This window comes from Eulemur rufifrons, chromosome 17 (assembly GCF_041146395.1).
Source record: "Eulemur rufifrons isolate Redbay chromosome 17, OSU_ERuf_1, whole genome shotgun sequence".
Classification (NCBI taxonomy): Eukaryota; Metazoa; Chordata; class Mammalia; order Primates; family Lemuridae; genus Eulemur; species Eulemur rufifrons.
The window spans coordinates 9,598,108-9,615,250 of NC_090999.1; the positions used below are offsets into that span (position 1 = coordinate 9,598,108).

A 17,143-nucleotide genomic window follows, 5' to 3' on the forward strand; every position below is an offset into this window, starting at 1 on the left:
ACCTACAGCAACTTGTAAATGAGTTAAGATATTGTTTTTATATTAAAATAAATATAAATATATGAACAGAAGGAAACTAATTCCCATGCATTTCTAAGAAAAAAACAGCAACTTCAAGGACATGTTCATCCTGTGGTGGCTACTTGAGTCCCCTCCCAGATCCTTAGGGGTATAATTTTCACCTTTTTCTTCACTCTCCCCCATCTTCAGGGTTTCTTTGGTGGAAAAGTTTGAGAAGCACTGATAAAGAACTGTGACTGTCCTATCAGTTAGGAGCGGGTTTGGCTGAGTATAACCGAATATCCAACTTACAGCTGCTCAGCTGACTAAGGGTCTTCTTTTTCTTATGTATCCAGAAGTCTGGCAGTGGGCTGTTCACTGAGCCACCTGCACCACGTGCTCTGTCCTCATGTTCACTCTCTCATGGTCACACAGTGGCCTTTCCATCTCCAGTATCTTGTCGGTGTTCCTGAGAGGAGAGGAAAAAAACCAAAAGGCATGCACACGCTGCCCAGCCCTTTCCACTTACATCTCATTGGCCAATGCCCTGTCCCATGGCCACCAGAGCTGGGAAATGTAGTTTTTTAGCCCAGCATAGGTTCTGATAAGGAGAGAAAGATATCGAGTAGACAACTTGCAGTGTTTGTTCCATCTTGTTTTCCACATTTTGCTTTGTGCCTTAGGGCCTGGTACAGCTCTAGGCACACAGGAAGCATGCCAATCCCTGTGTACTGATTGCAAAGGATCGCCTCATCTCGTGGGCAAGATGTTAAACGCAAAAGATGTGAATAATATAACGTGGTGGATGATTAAATGCCAAAATGACTGGTGCTGCAGAATGCAGAGAAGGGAGAGATCAATTTGAGTTATGTAGGAGCTTCATGAGAGGAGATGAAATTCGAGCTGAATTTTGAAGGTTGGGTAGGATCAACAGCAGCTGTCATGAAACCCTGTTTAGATCCCCTACACATGCTCAGATGGCAGAAGGGAAAAACCTGTGTGCAGCCTCTTTCTCTTATTGCAATCTGGGTGAGTCTGCACACAAGTCCCATACTCCGACACAAGTCTTCTATATCGAGTTCTTGGAACTGACTCTACCTGAGATACAAGAATTGGTCAATATCTGAGTCTCAACATTAGAGAGCTCTTCTTGCCCCAATACATGCCATTCCCTGCACAACCCAATTACCAACACCCTTAACAGTCATTACCACTCACCACATTCCCTTTCAGACCAACTCCCATCACTCAGAACTTGCCTCCACCCAAGAATCCTCCAATATGAGTAGGCCTTTTCCAGTTGTCACTTCCCAGATATCACCACTAAGATATTGCCAATCTTTCTGTAGCTGCATATCATCCAATCTGTCCCCCTTCTCCAAGCAGTTTTGAGTTTTTCAAATTCCTGAACTTTCTCCACCATTTTGGCAGCAGAGAAGGGACTCTGTATTAACTATCTGCAGGATAGGGTCATTATGGGAGGGATGCAAAGAGAAAGAAATAGTTGGCACTTGGCTTCTGAATTTTGAGATACTTTTGGAACCCGTGGCAGAGGGAATAATTGTTCTCGAACAATAATTGTTGAACATCAAGAGCTGAGTCTCTTGAAGAACATAAAGGTTATGCAAAAACAAACAAACAATAGATTTAGAAGAAAACATAACAAAACTGGGGTGAGGTTTTCTTCTTGGAGAGGACATAAATATTCTTCAACCTAGGGGGAAGGGAGATGGATAGCATTAAACCCTGACAAGTCTCTGAGAAAAGAGCCTGTGCCCAGCTAGGCCTGAGGGCTCTGACAGCAGAGATTTTGGCCCTGTTTTCTAAGGCTGGATGGGGAGGGCAAGGGCGGGTGGTGTTGTTTCAGCACTTCAGCGAGCAGCTGGATACTTTCCTGGGAATAGCTCAGGAGGGGCACTGATGGTCAGCCAACCTCCAGAGTTCCCATGGTTGGGTGGGAGGAAGCAATAGCAGAAGGCGAGGCCTTAGCAATGCCTGCAATCCAGACATGGTGTCAGGGTGGAATGACAGACATGGGGCACACATCTACACTGGTGCCAGCATAAGCCCATGATGGCCAAGGACCAGGTACAATCTCCTCACTGCCACCCCGAGTGAAGCCTCTGGGAGCTTGGCTACAACCTTGGGGAGAGAGTGGGGAGGGGGGCACTTAATTGACAAAGAAAACCCCCAAGGACTGAGTTTTCCCTAAACTAAAATTAAGCTTTCTGCCAAGGGGGAATGGGAGCTGAAGACAAATTAACAGAGAGAAAAATAAGAAAAAGAAATATTGTCAGCACACCTGGGCTGATGGCCTGTAAAATTTGGATCTATTGCATTTTTTTTTTTTGGAGATACAGCATATCTATTTTTAAAATAATCTTTTAGATAAACTTTTATTTTAGAATAGATTGACATTTACAGAAAATTTGTAAAGATGGTAGAGAGTTTCCAAACACCCCACATCCAGTTTCCCCTATTATTAGCATCTTTTATTGGTAGGGTACATTTCTCACAATTAAGGAAGCAATATTGATTTGTTATTATGAACTAAAGTCCGTATATTACTCAGATTTTCTTAGTTTTTACCTAATGTACTTTTTGGTTCCATTGCATTTAGTCATGATGTCTCCCTGGGCTCCTCTTGGTTGTGAAAGTCTCCCAGACTTTCCTTATTTGTAATGACCTCGACAGGTGTGGGGAATACTGGTCAAGTTGTTTGTAAAATAGCTCTCAACTGGGATTCATCTCATGTTTTTGTCATGATTATGCTGGAGATGTGGGTTTTAGGAGGAAGACCACAGAGATAAAATGCCAGTCTCATCACATCATATCAAGGGTACATACTATCAACATGCCTTGTTGCTTCTCATGCTCACCTTGGTCACCTGGCTGAGGTAGTGATTGTTTCCAGTGGAAAGTGACTCTTTTCCCCCTCCTTTCCATTTTGTGTTCTTTGTAAATGAGTTACTATGTGCAGCCCACAGTTAAGGAGAGGGCAGTTCTGTTCCATCCCATTGAGGAGGGCACAGTATCTACATAAATTATGTGGAATTCTTCTGTATGGGAGATCTGTCTCTGCTTCCCCATTTATTTACTCAATCATTTATTTATATCAGTATGGATTCATGGAGGTTTATTATATACTTTTGGTTATAATCAAATATTGCTTTATTTTATTGCTCAAATTGTTTCAGCTTTGGACACGGGGAGCTCTTTAAATCGCCTCCCGTGTCCTTTTGACATATCCCCATCGTTGTTGTTGATTTAAAAATTTTTTGGGGGGTGGGGCCTTCCTTACCTTCTGGTAGAACAAGATGCTCCAGGCTCATCCTGAATATTTCCCATTCAAGTCCTAGAATTAGCCACTTCCTCAAGGAACCCTGGTTCCTTTTATTGGAGAATGGTATTAAAAACAAGATCTGAGTGCCAGCTGTGTTTGTGGTTATAAGAGTGCTGTTTCTAGACCCACTCAATTGACAAAGTAAGGAGATCCATGTATGTGTACTACCCTGTTATCTAGAAGTCTTTGTATATACCCACCTATGTCTATATTAAGCCAAACATGAGTTCATACGATGTCTCCAACACTCAGTACCACGTGCATCGCTCCAGCCTCTTCTTGTCTGTAACCTCCCACTCCAACTGTGAAAGACCTGGTGGCCACCACCCACCATTTATTTATTTCCAGTATTGTGTGTAGCGATTTCGTCATCCAGTTGTTTTCTTTCTCTCTCTTGTTTCTGTTTTCCCCAGCATTTGATCCTTTAACCTCTGACACCCATCCCTTTACTCGCTTTGTAGCCAGCGCATAGGCGTTTTGTACTTGAATATAATCCAACGCTGATTAGACACGGATCTTCCGTAAAGGTCCATTTCCTTTGATCTCCCCAGCCCCCATACATTTTGGCGGCGTAAGGATGGAGGAGCTGTGAATCCGAGGTCCGGTAGCCCGAGGTCACTTGGGAGCTGGGGATTCCCAGAAAGGAATCTCTTTTCACTAAAGAGGAGACTTGCACCTACAGGAGTACTGTGGCCTCGGGGATGGAGCCGTTAACATGTTTTCATACCCTTTGTTCCTTCAACAACTATTATGGAGCCCCCGCTGCGTGCCAGAGGCGACTCTGCGCCAAGAGGGACACAACACCCCAGCGCCCGAGTCTCCCGGCCCCGCGGGCGACAGAAGAATGAAACGGCGGCAGCGTCTGGAGGACCGCGCTCCGACGCAGGAGCCAGCGCCCCGGCTGGGGGCGCAATGCCGGGCGTGGGAAGGTCCTCCCGGGCTGGCTAGAGCGATCCTGCTCCTCCCAAGGCTTGCAGCTGCCCAGGCGAAGGAGAAGTAGCCAAGCACGACGCTCTCCGGGCCACCCAGCCGGTCGCCTGGGCGCCCGGCCGCCCGGTGCGGCCCCACCCATCGCCACCAGGCCCCGCCCCCCCCAGGCAGGCCCCGCCCACTGCCGAGCCCACGCTCGGGCCCCTGACGAGGTTCGCCGGAAATTCCCGAAGCCCCTCTTTTTTTCCTTCCTCTCCTTTCCCTGCTCTCCCTTTTCCTTTCACCCGGGTTCCCTCCGCCGTGATTTCCCCCTCCTCCTCCTTCCTTCCCCATTTGAAATCAAGATGGAGGCTCGCGGCTGCCGCCGGCGCCCGTGATCCCGGAGCTCCCGCCGGCCACGGGCCCCCGCCCTCGCGACTGCGTGTCCGGCGCGGTGCGCGCTGCTGCCCGCGCTCCGGCCGGCGACGCCGAGGCCGTGGCTCCGCGCCCCCGCCCCGCGGCCGGCTCGCGGCTCCCGGGCGGAGTCCTCGTCTATGTGGGCGCGCTCCTTGGGCCGAGCCGCCGCTACCGGCCCCCGCCGCCCCGGGGCTCTGCGTCCGCGCGCCGGGCGCGGGCAGCTGGGTGCTCGGCGCCGCCAGGCCCGGCGCGGAGCGGGCGGCGCGCGGCGTTAGGGGCGCGGGGCCCGAGGCGGGCGCGGCCGCGGGCGCCGCCGCAGCCATGAGCGGCAGCAGCGGCGGCGCTGCCGCCCCTGCCGTGTCCTCCGGCCCCGCCGCGGCGTCCAGCGCGGCCGGCTCGGGCTGCGGGGGCGGCGCCGGCGAGGGGGCCGAGGAGGCTGCCAAGGACCTGGCCGACATCGCGGCCTTCTTCCGATCTGGTGAGTGCAACTGCGTCCGGCTGGCCCCGGCGGCGCTGCCCCGAGCGCTCGGCCGATTCCACCGGGGAGGCGCCGTCCGCGGGCCCTGGCGCGCCGGTGCTCGCCGTCTGCCCGCCCGCCGGTCCATCGGGGCTCGCGTGCGCTCACCCGCGACCTCTGCACCCCCGCGCCGGGGCTGCCTGACCCACCCCGGCGTGTCCCGTTGCCGGCGCAGCCCCTCGCGCAGCGGCTCGGCGAGAATGCCGCGACTCGCCTTGCCTGCGCCCGCCCCTTGCTCCAGTGTAAAATCCCCGGTCTCCCGCCACGGCTCCCAGGGTTGGGGCGCCGGCTCTTTGTCTCTTTCGCTGGAGGGCCAGGGAGGCGGCGGCGGGGACGGCGTGGGCGGAGGGCCCTGCCCCGGAGGCCCGGCGGACCGGGCCGGGGCCGCTCCCTGGCCCGGGAAAAAGCGGTCTCTCATCTGTGCCTGCCTCTGGCCGATTTGTACCTGGACCCTGCTCGATCCCATTAGCAGCCAGGTTTCCTTACTCCGTCCTCTAGCCTTTTACCTCACCGGCCCTCTGTCTACACTTCTGTGAAACGGGGCAGCCATGGCACCCGTTGCCCAGGAAGGGGAGGACGGTGGCCGAGCTGAAGCTCAGCGGGCGGGGCGGCGAGGTGAGCCATTGTCTCCGGGGGCGGCCCGGAGGGTCATCTGGGAAGCTGGTGGCCCCGGGGGGCGGCGCGGGGCCGGGGCACGGCGTGGGTGGCGTGGAGGTGAAGGCAGTGCCAGGTGGCCCGATGTCCACCCAGGCAAGGAGGGGGTGGCCGTGGAAGAGGCGAGCAAAGCGACCAGCCTGCGGGAGGGGCGCGCGGCGCAGGGGGCGTGACAGGGCGTCCCCGGTACCCCGGCGGCGGCGCCTCCTCCCGCCCCAGCCCAGATCCCGCGCGAGCCAGGCCCGCGTCCCCGCGTGCCGCGTCCCCGCGCCCAGTCCCGTCTGCTCGCGCGTCGGCGGAGCAGCAGCAGGAGGAGGCGGCGGCGACGGCGGCCTCAGGGCCCGCAGCTCGGAGCGCAGTTCCGAGCGGGTGGGGAGGATGCAGACTCCGCGCTGGAGAGCCGAAGAAGGCGGGCCAGGTCGGGGCCTGAGAGGCATGCGGGCGGGTAGAGGGCGTGTGCGGGGGTGCTGGTGGCGACCCCTGCGGGGGCGGCCGGGCTGGGAACGCTGACGGGTCGGGGGACCGGCCTGCGCCCGGGCGTGCGTGGGGGAGGCCAGTGGCTCGCGGTTCTCCATGGCCTCTTTCAAAATCAACTCCCCAGATTCGGTGAGGTCAGTTCGACATCCCGGGTCACAAGGAACAATTGAGGCGGGAGGGCGATGGTCAGAGCCAGAAGTTAGTAGTGCCGGTAGATAGCTGGTTTAGCACTGTTTTGCCTTGGTTTTCTTGATCTTTGCCCATGTGAGGTTATTTTTGACTCATTTTAACAGATTGGTTGTGTCTGGGAGTGACACACTCCAACTCTCCAGTGTCAGCTTGGGGTTAATATACTCTCCAGTGCTCACTCTCCTTGTGAGGTCCCTGCAGAAAGCAAAGGTTTAGGAAAACAGGAGCTCTTTCAACTGAAAGCCTTTTTTTTTTTTTTTCTTTTGGTGTGACTGGCCAGGTAGAGCAGCCCTGTTTTACCTCTTAATAGCAGAACTGGGATGTATTCCCTTCATGCCCTGAAGCTAACTAAAGTCTAGCCTGCCTTCTTTCTCTCTCTGCCACCTGTCTCAGAATAATAGATTCTGTGCAGAAGTCAGCTCTCTGTTAGAAAGGCTCCTGTGCGCCAGGGATGGAATTTTTGGTGCTTGTGATTTCTTACATCTTTATTATGCATAGCAGAAAAATCACTACTTTTGCTCCTAAGAGCCCCAGAAGACATCGGGTTGGACTGGACACCCACAGAAGACTTGCTCCCTCTCAGTGTGACTTTCCCCAGGAGTTATCATCTGCTCTTGGCTTTGCCTAGGCCTGGGCTGCCCCTGCTGCCCGGGCCCCTGTTCATGTTCAGTTTGGGGCAGAACCAGGTAATGTTCCTTATTGGCTTGCTCCTTTCTTCAGTCCTCCAAAATGACTTGACAAGCTTCCCTTGTAGTTGTTTGACTTAGATTCAGGAGCCAGGGCAGAATTTAAGTAGCATCATTTTGCAATGTCCCATCACAGAAGTAGTCTGGAATATCTCTTTAAAGTGCTTTTCCCTGCTTTGGGCAGCTCTGAGTCCCTGACCTAGATCTTGGCGCTCACTTCTGGGCCTGTGATGCCTAGCAGGGGGCAGAGAGGGGCTATTCCTTTGGGTGGGTAGGGTGAGGGTGGGGTGTGAACAGTTAGGGCAGACCATGCAGGAGGACCCTGGGTGGGGACTTCATCTAGGAGAGCAGCTTAGGCGGAGGACTCAGTAGAGTAGAGCAGCCCAATCCATAAGTAAAATCTGACTTTCTTTCCTAAGACGCAGAAACACAGGAAAGTAGGTTCTCATTGAGTGGGGAGGACAGATCAGGGTGTGTGTTTGAGCTTGCTACTAAGATTGCCAACGTGACCTAGACAAGGGCTTCCTATTGGCTGCCTTTCCTTTCTGGGCCCTGAAACTGTGTTTGCTTGGCTGCCTAATTTTCTTTCCTTCTCATTTCTCCTGCATTAAACTTTATCTTTGTAGCCGCAGATTGAAAACTGATACCAATGGTGGAAAGAAAGATTTCAGTTTCATAGAACTTTCTAACTTTTAAGAGCAATTCAAAAGTAGAATGAGCTGCCCTGTGATTTCTCCAGTACTGGAAGTGCTCAAGCAGAGGTGCTGCCACCTGCCAAGGTTTGGAGTTGGGTGCTGGGGATAGGACTTCTGCCTGGAGGGGGATCTGGGTAGATGGCCTTGGGGGCTATTTCTCTTTCTCTGTAGATTTTGGGGTTCCCTCCAAGCCCCCAGTGCCTAATCGTGTTCTCCACTTTTCTTTGGGTAGTTTAGGGCTCCAGAATGGTGGCGGCCCTTCCTGTCTGCTCCGTGTCACCCATGCCCTACCTAACCCAGGACCTCACCTCCTATGCTGTCATTGTAGTCTACACTCAAGACCTTGGCACAGAAACTCCCTATTCATTTTGAAGATCCTGATCACCCATTTATAGACTTGGCAGGTAGCAGACAGGCCAATTAGTGTTAAAGTGGATTGAGTTGAAACGTGTGGTGATGTGTGTTAAAGAGCAGCTAAAAGACTGTGCAAGTGTTAGTGAATTTCGAAGTTCTCTTTTCTCCTTTGCACAGAGCTCAGCACCAAAAAAGATAAAGCAGGTTTCAAAGCAGAAGAGGGGAGAAGGACATCCTAGAAATTAGCTAATCTAGTCTAGTATTTTTTTATTTTATAGATGAGGAATCAGAGTTCTAGGAAGGTTGCATGACTTGCCCCCCACAGTAGAACTCAGGTAAATGTGGGGTCGGGGCTGGGAAGCTTACCCTGATCTCTGGTGCTCTTTCCCGGATGCCTCTCATTGCCAGGATGTTGCTTACATTAGTTCTCAACCCTACTGGGACCAATCACTTTTATTGCCAATCTATTTTGGGGCTCTGTTCTTGTGGCAATAAATCATTCTTTCAGAGCTCCGTATTTAGCCTTGCAAGAGTGTGTATATGTGTGGAGGGGGTGCTTACATAAATGCATTATTTTTAACCTGCCTGATATGCTTTAGGTTGGCGTTAAGTGAATATGTGGAGAATAAAGGTTTGTGGTTATTCTGAAGCATCATGGCCTGTCATGCTGGATTTCTTTCATTATTAAATCTTATTCTGCACTCCTCACTGCAGCCTCTCTCTTTCCAAGGCATATATGGAGAAAATCAGGTCTGTTGCTTAGGGAGCAGCACACATACCTTTATATGTTTTAATATGATGGTCCTCACAGAGTATCAAGGGAAGCTTTTCTTTGTATTTATGCTTTTAACCACACTTAAGTAGCTGGTCTTCAAGCTTGCCAATGCTACTTCTGTTGACATGCAGAAGCCACTTCTGTTGGCATTCAGAAGCCTGGCAGCTTTGGTCATTGTGAGCACCAGTAATAATTATTGTATTATGAAGTAGGTCCTTGTTACCCTCAATATTTTGAAAAGGGAAGCTGAAGAAAATGTAATTTGATAGTGAATGATGGTTTCTCCTTTTTAGGTGGCACAGGTAGTTTTAGAGGAAAGCAAGATTTCTGAAAATAATTCTGTAAGTGACTTTCAAGAAATCAAAGAAGAACAATAAAATAATCATTGAAAGAAACTTTTCATTGAGACCTTATACACTGACTTACTGATGTGTAGGATACTATGTTTTTTCCCATTGCAATTTAATCATCCAAGATTCAAATGAAGATTTCTTTTTTTTTTTTATTTTTTTTTTATTTTTTATTTATTTTTTTTTTTGTTGAGACAGAGTCTCACTTTGTTGCCCAGGCTAGAGTGAGTGCCGTGGCGTCAGCTTAGCTCACAGCAACCTCAGACTCCTCGGCTTAAGCGATCCTACTGCCTCAGCCTCCCGAGTAGCTGGGACTACAGGCATGCGCCACCATGCCCGGCTAATTTTTTCTATATAGATTTTTAGTTGTCCATATAATGTCTTTGTATTTTTAGTAGAGACGGGGTCTCGCTCAGGCTGGTCTCGAACTCCTGACCTTGAGCGATCCACCCGCCTCGGCCTCCCAGAGTGCTAGGATTACAGGCGTGAGCCACCGCGCCCGGCCTCAAATGAAGATTTCAAGAAGCCATTTTAACCATTTAAATGATTAGCCAAAATTTAAATGAAGCCAGTGGTGTTCAAAATGAAACATGTGGGGGGGGAGTGTGTGTGTGTGTGTGTGTGTGTATTTTAAATTTCTTGAGTCAGGGTCTCACTATGTTGCCCAGACTGGTTTCAAACTCCTAGGCTCAAGAGCTCTTTCTACCTCAGTCTCTGGAGTGGGACTACCGGCGTGCACCACCATGCCCAGCTTTTGTTCTTTAAATGTATATTAAAAATATGTAATTAGGATTGTCTTTTTTAGACCTTTTAAATGTGATAAATTTGGGATTTGTTCCTAATTGCATTTGAAGCTGTCATAATCTAAATCAGCTGTATTTGGTATTTATTTTAAGTTAATTTACTTGACTCCTCCACTGAGAAAATAAAATTTTATCTCATTTCCTTGGCAGAATTCCAAAGAAAATTCAAATTCTTAATCAATAGCCACACTTTACTGCCTAGTAAAATCACTTATGTTGCTAGGGATGAGCTGTGTTTTACTATAAAAAGCAGTCGTAACAACCCCCCTCAGTCCTCAGTTCTCTAATGAATTGGTTTTTATTTCTTTAAGTGCATTGTCTTGACTAAATTTTAATAGTGCCACTGGCAGGAAATAGTAGCCACTCCAAGGACAGTGAAGGAATGTATTTGAGTGAGAATCCCACCCTATTTTGGTGGGAGGTAGTTGCTCTGACTCCCTTCCTTCATTTCTTCCTTCCCCAATATTCAGCCCAGTGGATGAGGGTGAGCTGACAAGGATGCTGCTGTGATTGTCTCGTGGGTGGGGATGCTGTCTTTTAGGCCCCCCCCCCCAGTTTAAGCTGACGGGCTGCAGTGACCAGGATGGGCCCCCAGCTGGAGCAAGGCAAAAGTGGGTTTAGATGGTGCAGCCACAGAGTTCTCTTGTCCTATTCTAGATTCTCTGATGAGCTGTTCAGTGGGGCGGTAGGAACGGGGGGGCGGGGGGGTGGGGAAGCATGATCGGGAGACTTCTCAGCGACCCCTGCACTTGGAAATGGGGCTGCTGCATCATGCAGCTGGAGCCATTCTGGGAATTCCTATGGAATGTGGGGTGGGGTGGGGAGGGAGGCGCAGAGGGGAGTGGGAAAGGCCCCATGAGGCCCCTTGCTCTGTGCTGGGCCCCTGGTCTTACACCCCCTCCCCCAAAGAATAGGCCTTTGCGCACCTCATCATTGCAGTGGTTCCCAGTTCCCTGCCAGTGACGCTCAGAGGGAGGTGCTGACGGGGCTCCTGTGTGGTTTCCCGGCTGTTTGACTGTATTAAGCCTCACTTGCAGAAGCTCTTGGTCATGGGAATCTTGCTCTCACATTTAGTGGTTAACAAGTAAGTACGTTCTCATTTTCACCTCTCCTTCACTAATGGAAACTCTTAATTTGCTTGCTGAATAGCTGTGTTGTTACCCTAATTTCCTCTTTTCTGCTCCCTTTCCAGGTAAGGCAGCCCCTTGAAACCCAAATTATTAACCACCTGCCCTCTGGGGAAGGTTATATGCTGAGGGAGGGGAAGCCAGAGCCAGGCTTTTCAAGCATGAGGCTGAGGGCGCTGAGCTTCTGAGGTTTCCCCCTTCCGCTCACGTAATATTTGGTCTGATGGCACAGGGGCTGTGGAAATGGAAACCTCATTTTGGTAATAAATGTACTTGAGTGTTAGATTATTGACCATTTTAATTAGCTGCATGTCTACTCTTGTCTGGGGTGGGGAGGATGGCAGAGTAATCTGTAGTGCACACCTGGTGTTTTGGAACCATCACCCTATTTAGGCTTTGTCATAAATGAGTACATTTTTAGCAGTTACACTGACAGAGAAAGCTTTCGTGAAAACATAGTCAATACAAAGACTGGATTCTAGGTCGAGGGTACTGTGGGTTCACAGTGGCCAGGTGAGTTCATCAGGCTTATTTTCTTACAGTCTGTACCCCTATTATGGAGGGGGATGAATTGTACGAGGTTTCTCTTGAGGAGGGGTTTCTGTAAGCAGTGGCAGATTTGTTCACAGCTCCGTGGACCCCCCTTCCCTTCAGTTCCAGGAAAGAGGTACATGGGATGCTGCTCCACTGCCCTGCTGCTGGGGGCCCTTTGCTGTGTGCTCTTGTTAGCATTAAAGCTATACAGGTGTGAATAGATAAACTGTAGTACATTCTTGCAGTTAATGCTGAGTGAAAGAAGGTGGTCTCAAAGGCTACATGCCGTATGATTCCACTTATTAATATATGATGTTGGCAGAAAGAACTGCAGTAACAGAGAACAGCTTGGGTGTTGATTGCCCGGAGTTGGGGTGGGGGAAATTGTGGCTACAAAGGGGCAGTGGGAGGGGTGGATGGAGAATGGCGGAACCGTACACTAAAACCCATTTAACTGTATGTTATTTTAAAGTAAAACATTAAAAAATGGCTAACAACAAACTGGGAGAAAAATCTTCATTGCAAACCAAAGAATTATATATATATACACACACACACACACACACACACACATATATAAAATTAATAAAGGGCTTCCTCATATCAGTAAGGAAAGACAATACAAAAGGAAAGTAGGCAAACAGACAATTCAAAGAAGTACAAGTGGCCAACAAATAAATATTCACCCTTACTTGCAATCAAGGAAATGCAAATAAAAACAGATACCAACAAAAACCAAAGCCAATAGAAGCCATTTAAGTAAACTTGAACGAAATTGAGTTATCTTGGAAAGATTTTCTATTGATTTGAAAGATGGTACTAATTGCACTCAGATTGCCCTATGTAGGACCAAGCTTCCTGTAATTGCTCGGGGTAATCTAGGGAAACCCCAAAGATAGATATGGAGAAATAAAGATCCTTTCCTGGGATTCTGTAAGAAGTGTTAACTTGGGAATCCATCTGGCATACAAGTTAAGTCTGCTGACTTAAAAGACAAACAGTCTTTAGATAAAGGATAGTCACCATTTTTGCTGCTTCAAATTTTCCTACTCAGGATTTTTGCTACTGTCCAGATAGAAAAAGACAAGTAGCAAGTGCAGGATGGTCTGCAGTGCCTCACCATTGATTCCTGGTGTTAAAGAAGGAATTTCTAGGGCTAAGTTTTATGTCAGGGTAGGGTTTATTCTTGTAATAGTATCTATGTGATGTCATTTGCCCTTTGTTCTTGGCCTTCGTGTATATAATTGACTAGCAACTACCTATTTCATAGTATTGATGATTAATTAGTGAATTTATAAAGTGTTAGTCCCTCCTATTTAAGACTCACAACCATAAAATAAAGCTATTCTTGAACTTGCGAAAAACAATTCAAATGTGAAAGTATAATCCTCAAATATTTTTAGATAGTGTTTGTTGGTGCTTGGTTTTTCTTGGGGGGGGCGGTGTGTGTGTACGTATCTTAGAAAAGTCGTAAACCACCCTACTTTGGAATTCTGTGGAATAGGTGGTTTCAATGCAAGAAGGAATGAATATATTGGAGACTAATACTTGAAATCAATTTTAAAAGAACTCTTGTTTCCTAGTATATATGAAATGATATGTGTAAATGACATGAGTGCTTTAGGGCAAATGTTTTAATTGGAATTTGCAGATTATACATATGAGATGTCTTTAAGACGTTGGTCAAAGGTGTGTGTACGCGTGTGTATATAAATTGGTTTTCATTGTTTATTTTGTTTTTCTTCCTCTTACAACACTGAGGCATCCACATATTCAAGATCACGGTGATTCCTTTCTTTCTTTATTGCTGCTGCTGTGGCTAGCACCACTGAAACCTGTGAGAGGACACTCCTGGGTAATTTGGACTCTGAAAGTTTTACATTTTCTTGCGTTTACTTTTTTTTTTAGTTTGTCCTTGTTCTGCATGACAGGTATGCCAGGGTCTGCAGGAATAACGTAAAAAAAAATATGTATATATATATATTTTTAGTAACTTCATTGGCTTAACTTTTAAATGATAAGGGCCAAAAAGTGCAATTCCTCTATTTTTTAATTCTGAAGCTACCATGCAAATATTGGGAAACAATACTTTGACTAGAACGTTGTTATAAATATTTCTGCTTAACTAGTCAAACACATAATAAAATCTCTGCAGTTTAAATTGCCTAGTATTTTGACATCCACATAACAAACAAATTCATCATTGTTCTAATTCTAAACAAACAGATTATTCTTGTTTGTAGGTAGCTTTTTAAAAAATTTAAATTCATGACTGAGAAAGTCTTCCCCACGCCCACTCCCCTTTCAGTACCACAGTGATGAAAGCTGGCACGCAAGGGAGCATTATGAGCTCAAAAACCAGATTGTACAGGGGCAGGATGTATTTCACACTTTTATTTTGGAGTCACTTCACCTCCATCTGAATTTCTGTGCACTTGTCCTAATATATCTTGTGTCCAGGGGCCTGGAGAACTGGTGCTAATTGGATAGTTTCAGGCCATACATTTTCTTCACAAGTCAGTTCAGGTACCCTGATAGGTTGCCCATTTGAGAGCAGCTCTTTATGGGAGAGGCTTCACTGTAGAGTCATTTAGTGCCAGCATTTTTGTTAGCTGGTCAGTGTATTTCTTTTCCAGTATTTAATTACAAAATTTGCAGGATTCATTGTTAGGCATTTCTCTCATATCTCATGGCATTGTTTATTAGGTCCAGTCTCAACTCTGCTGAATGCTGACTTCACAGTGGGGTTCAACCTGTTTATGGGAGGAGCCCTGTCTCCTGAACCAAAGAGCCGGAAACCTTTGACTGTGAACTTCATGTAGGATTGAGGTAGAATCACCATAGATTTCCTTTGACAGCCTACAGTGTGGATATGGAGCCTGCCTTTTGGAAAGTAGGATCATGGGCGGTCTTTCAGTAACCTGCCCCTTGTCCGTGCTGGCTGCATTCTTGCTATACTCTAAAGCTGTAGCAGTAGGTACCAGGGAGCAGCATGAGAAGCCGGGACCCCTATCATCAGGGATGAGATAACACCTCGGGAATCCTGATCTGTAAGACAGTAAAATAAGTGCATCCAGAGTGTAGTAACCTGCTTGCAGTGCCACAGGATGAGACTTAAAATATCGTGTTTCTTTTCCTTTTCTTTCAAAGCCATTAGTGCCAATACTGCCCTCCAAGGAAACCTGGCAAAATCTTTCTCTTAACTGTTATCTCTTCTCCTGCCACCACTGGTTACCATCTGAGTGCCTATGATTTGCCAGGTACTGTGCAAAGTGTTCTGTATACTTTCTCTCCTGTAGACTCAACTCCCCCTTCAGCAGGTGGATGCTATTCCCATGTTGTGTATGAAGATGTCAGCTTCTCGTGAGGGTAAATGACATGCCCCAGTTGGCTCCTTTTGTGAGCGCCCGCGTGGGATTTACTCCCGGGGCTGCCAGATCACAAAGCTCCCCTACCCGCCTGTCCCTGCCTGATGGGAGGAGAGAGTAGACAGGACCCCAACTCTGTACAGCATCCCAGAATGCCCTGTATTGTCATTTTTAAATCTTTAAAGTTGTATATGTGTAGTCTTGTCTGCTGAGGATCAAAGCTATAATTTACAAGTCTCACACCAAATAAAAGTTGTGTGAAAGATTCCAGGATTTAGCAAGTATTTTTCTAGTTGGTTTGGGCCCTGTATTTAAGTTTTCTGTGCCTTTCCTTTTCTCACCTAATTAAAGCTGATGTTACTTTTTACATAAATAACTCCAGTAGCCCCAGCTTTCCAACTGAGGCGTGTTGGCTACGTTGAGTTTTACTGAATCTCACTGTCTCATACAAAATCCTGGTTGAAATGTTGGCCCTCTGTTTTCTTGGCTGTCAGGACTTGGACTTAAGTGTTGGATAGGAAATCTCTGTGGCCGTTAATGGGGAGTACGGGAAGGGTGGGGAGAGGCTAGCCAGGGAGGGACATTTCTCAGCCCATTGCTGTGTGTGTGACACATTAGATTTCCAGGGCTTCCTTTCTAACTTAGGAAAGGAACAGGGCTGGGGTGTGGGAGGGCAGGAGGGAGGCTGCTAAGCTGCTTTTTTGAGGACAGTTTTGTAAAGTGGGTGTGGTAACACCTGGGTTCTCTATATATAGCTATTTTGTTGCAGCCAGTGATTTCTTTGCTATTATTTGTCAAGATGTGCAAGTAGATGATGCTATGGTGGGCAGTAGGGTTTTTTCCTTCCCACTACTCTCTGTTAGCTTAGACAACTCCTAGGCACGTGTTCTAGGTTTTTCTATTCGTGGGATGCATTTTTGGCAGTCACACCTCATCTGGTCCCCCTCATAATGGATAACGTGATTTTAGAGGATGCTTTCTCAGGCTTATACCCACATAAAACTTCTAAGCTATGGTTTTCCAGCATCATTTCCACGTTGGGAGTATGTTTAGTTTTTCTGTGTGTCTCTGTAACTCCACATTTACCTTGGAGTTTTAATATTTCAGTCAGAGGATGATTGAAATGCTGGTCTCTTAAAGGTAGGCATTGTATAATCAAAAGGTATATTAATTACATTCTAAAAATTTACACATTTCATTTCCTCCTGTTTTACCCTAGGAGTTTCTAAAAGTTTCAACTGTTTTTCATTTTTGTTTAATTCTTGCCTTTTGAAAATTTCTAGAATTAAAAGAATAGGATCGGCCTACTGTGTAATGTGAGATTATGGGCTGCTTTTTACTTGACATATTTTACCTGCTATTATAATATATCTTTTATTTTAAACTAATAAAGGTAGTACAAAGCTCAGATCCATATTAACGTGGTTGAATTGTGATTTTGCTGTATTATTTTTGGCTGTTTAGTTGGTTCATATCTTCAGTGTTGATAACATTTAAAGTTATTTTGGGGAAGGGCTTCACTTGGAGAAGTCAGATTTCATGTTCAAAGAAGCAAGAATGCAGACTGAGTTCCCCAGTTGTTACTGTTCCCCCACATTGGCTTATCTTCCTCCCCCTCCCTCTCTCCTTTTCCCCTCAACCTCTCTGGAGATAGATAGATATATAATTTACATACTTTCTGTTTCAGAACCTTTTGAGAATAAGTTATAAATGTGAGGATGTCCCTTACATGGTTGGTTATACATTTTCTAAGAGTGAGGACATGCTCTTACATAATGATCAAAATTGGGAAATTAATTTTGATACAACATTATTATACAAATATACTAACTTTAATACAGTTTCATCAGTTGTTCCAGGAGTGTCCCTTTTGGCAATTAAAAAAAATGTGGTTGAAGACCACATAATGCATTTAGTTGTTGCAGCTCACTGCAGTCTGGAACTC

General features: G+C 47.2%; 1 protein-coding gene across 1 annotated transcript in view; it reads left to right on the forward strand.

Moving 5' to 3' along the window:
• The first annotated feature begins 4,606 nt into the window (after positions 1-4,606).
• Positions 4,607-17,143, forward strand: part of TRIO (trio Rho guanine nucleotide exchange factor) — a 332,548-nt gene continuing 320,011 nt past the window's right edge. The window contains exon 1 of the mRNA XM_069492180.1: positions 4,607-5,147. Coding sequence (XP_069348281.1) covers positions 4,991-5,147 — 157 coding nt within the window. The 5' untranslated portion in view covers positions 4,607-4,990. The remainder of the gene's footprint in view (positions 5,148-17,143) is intronic.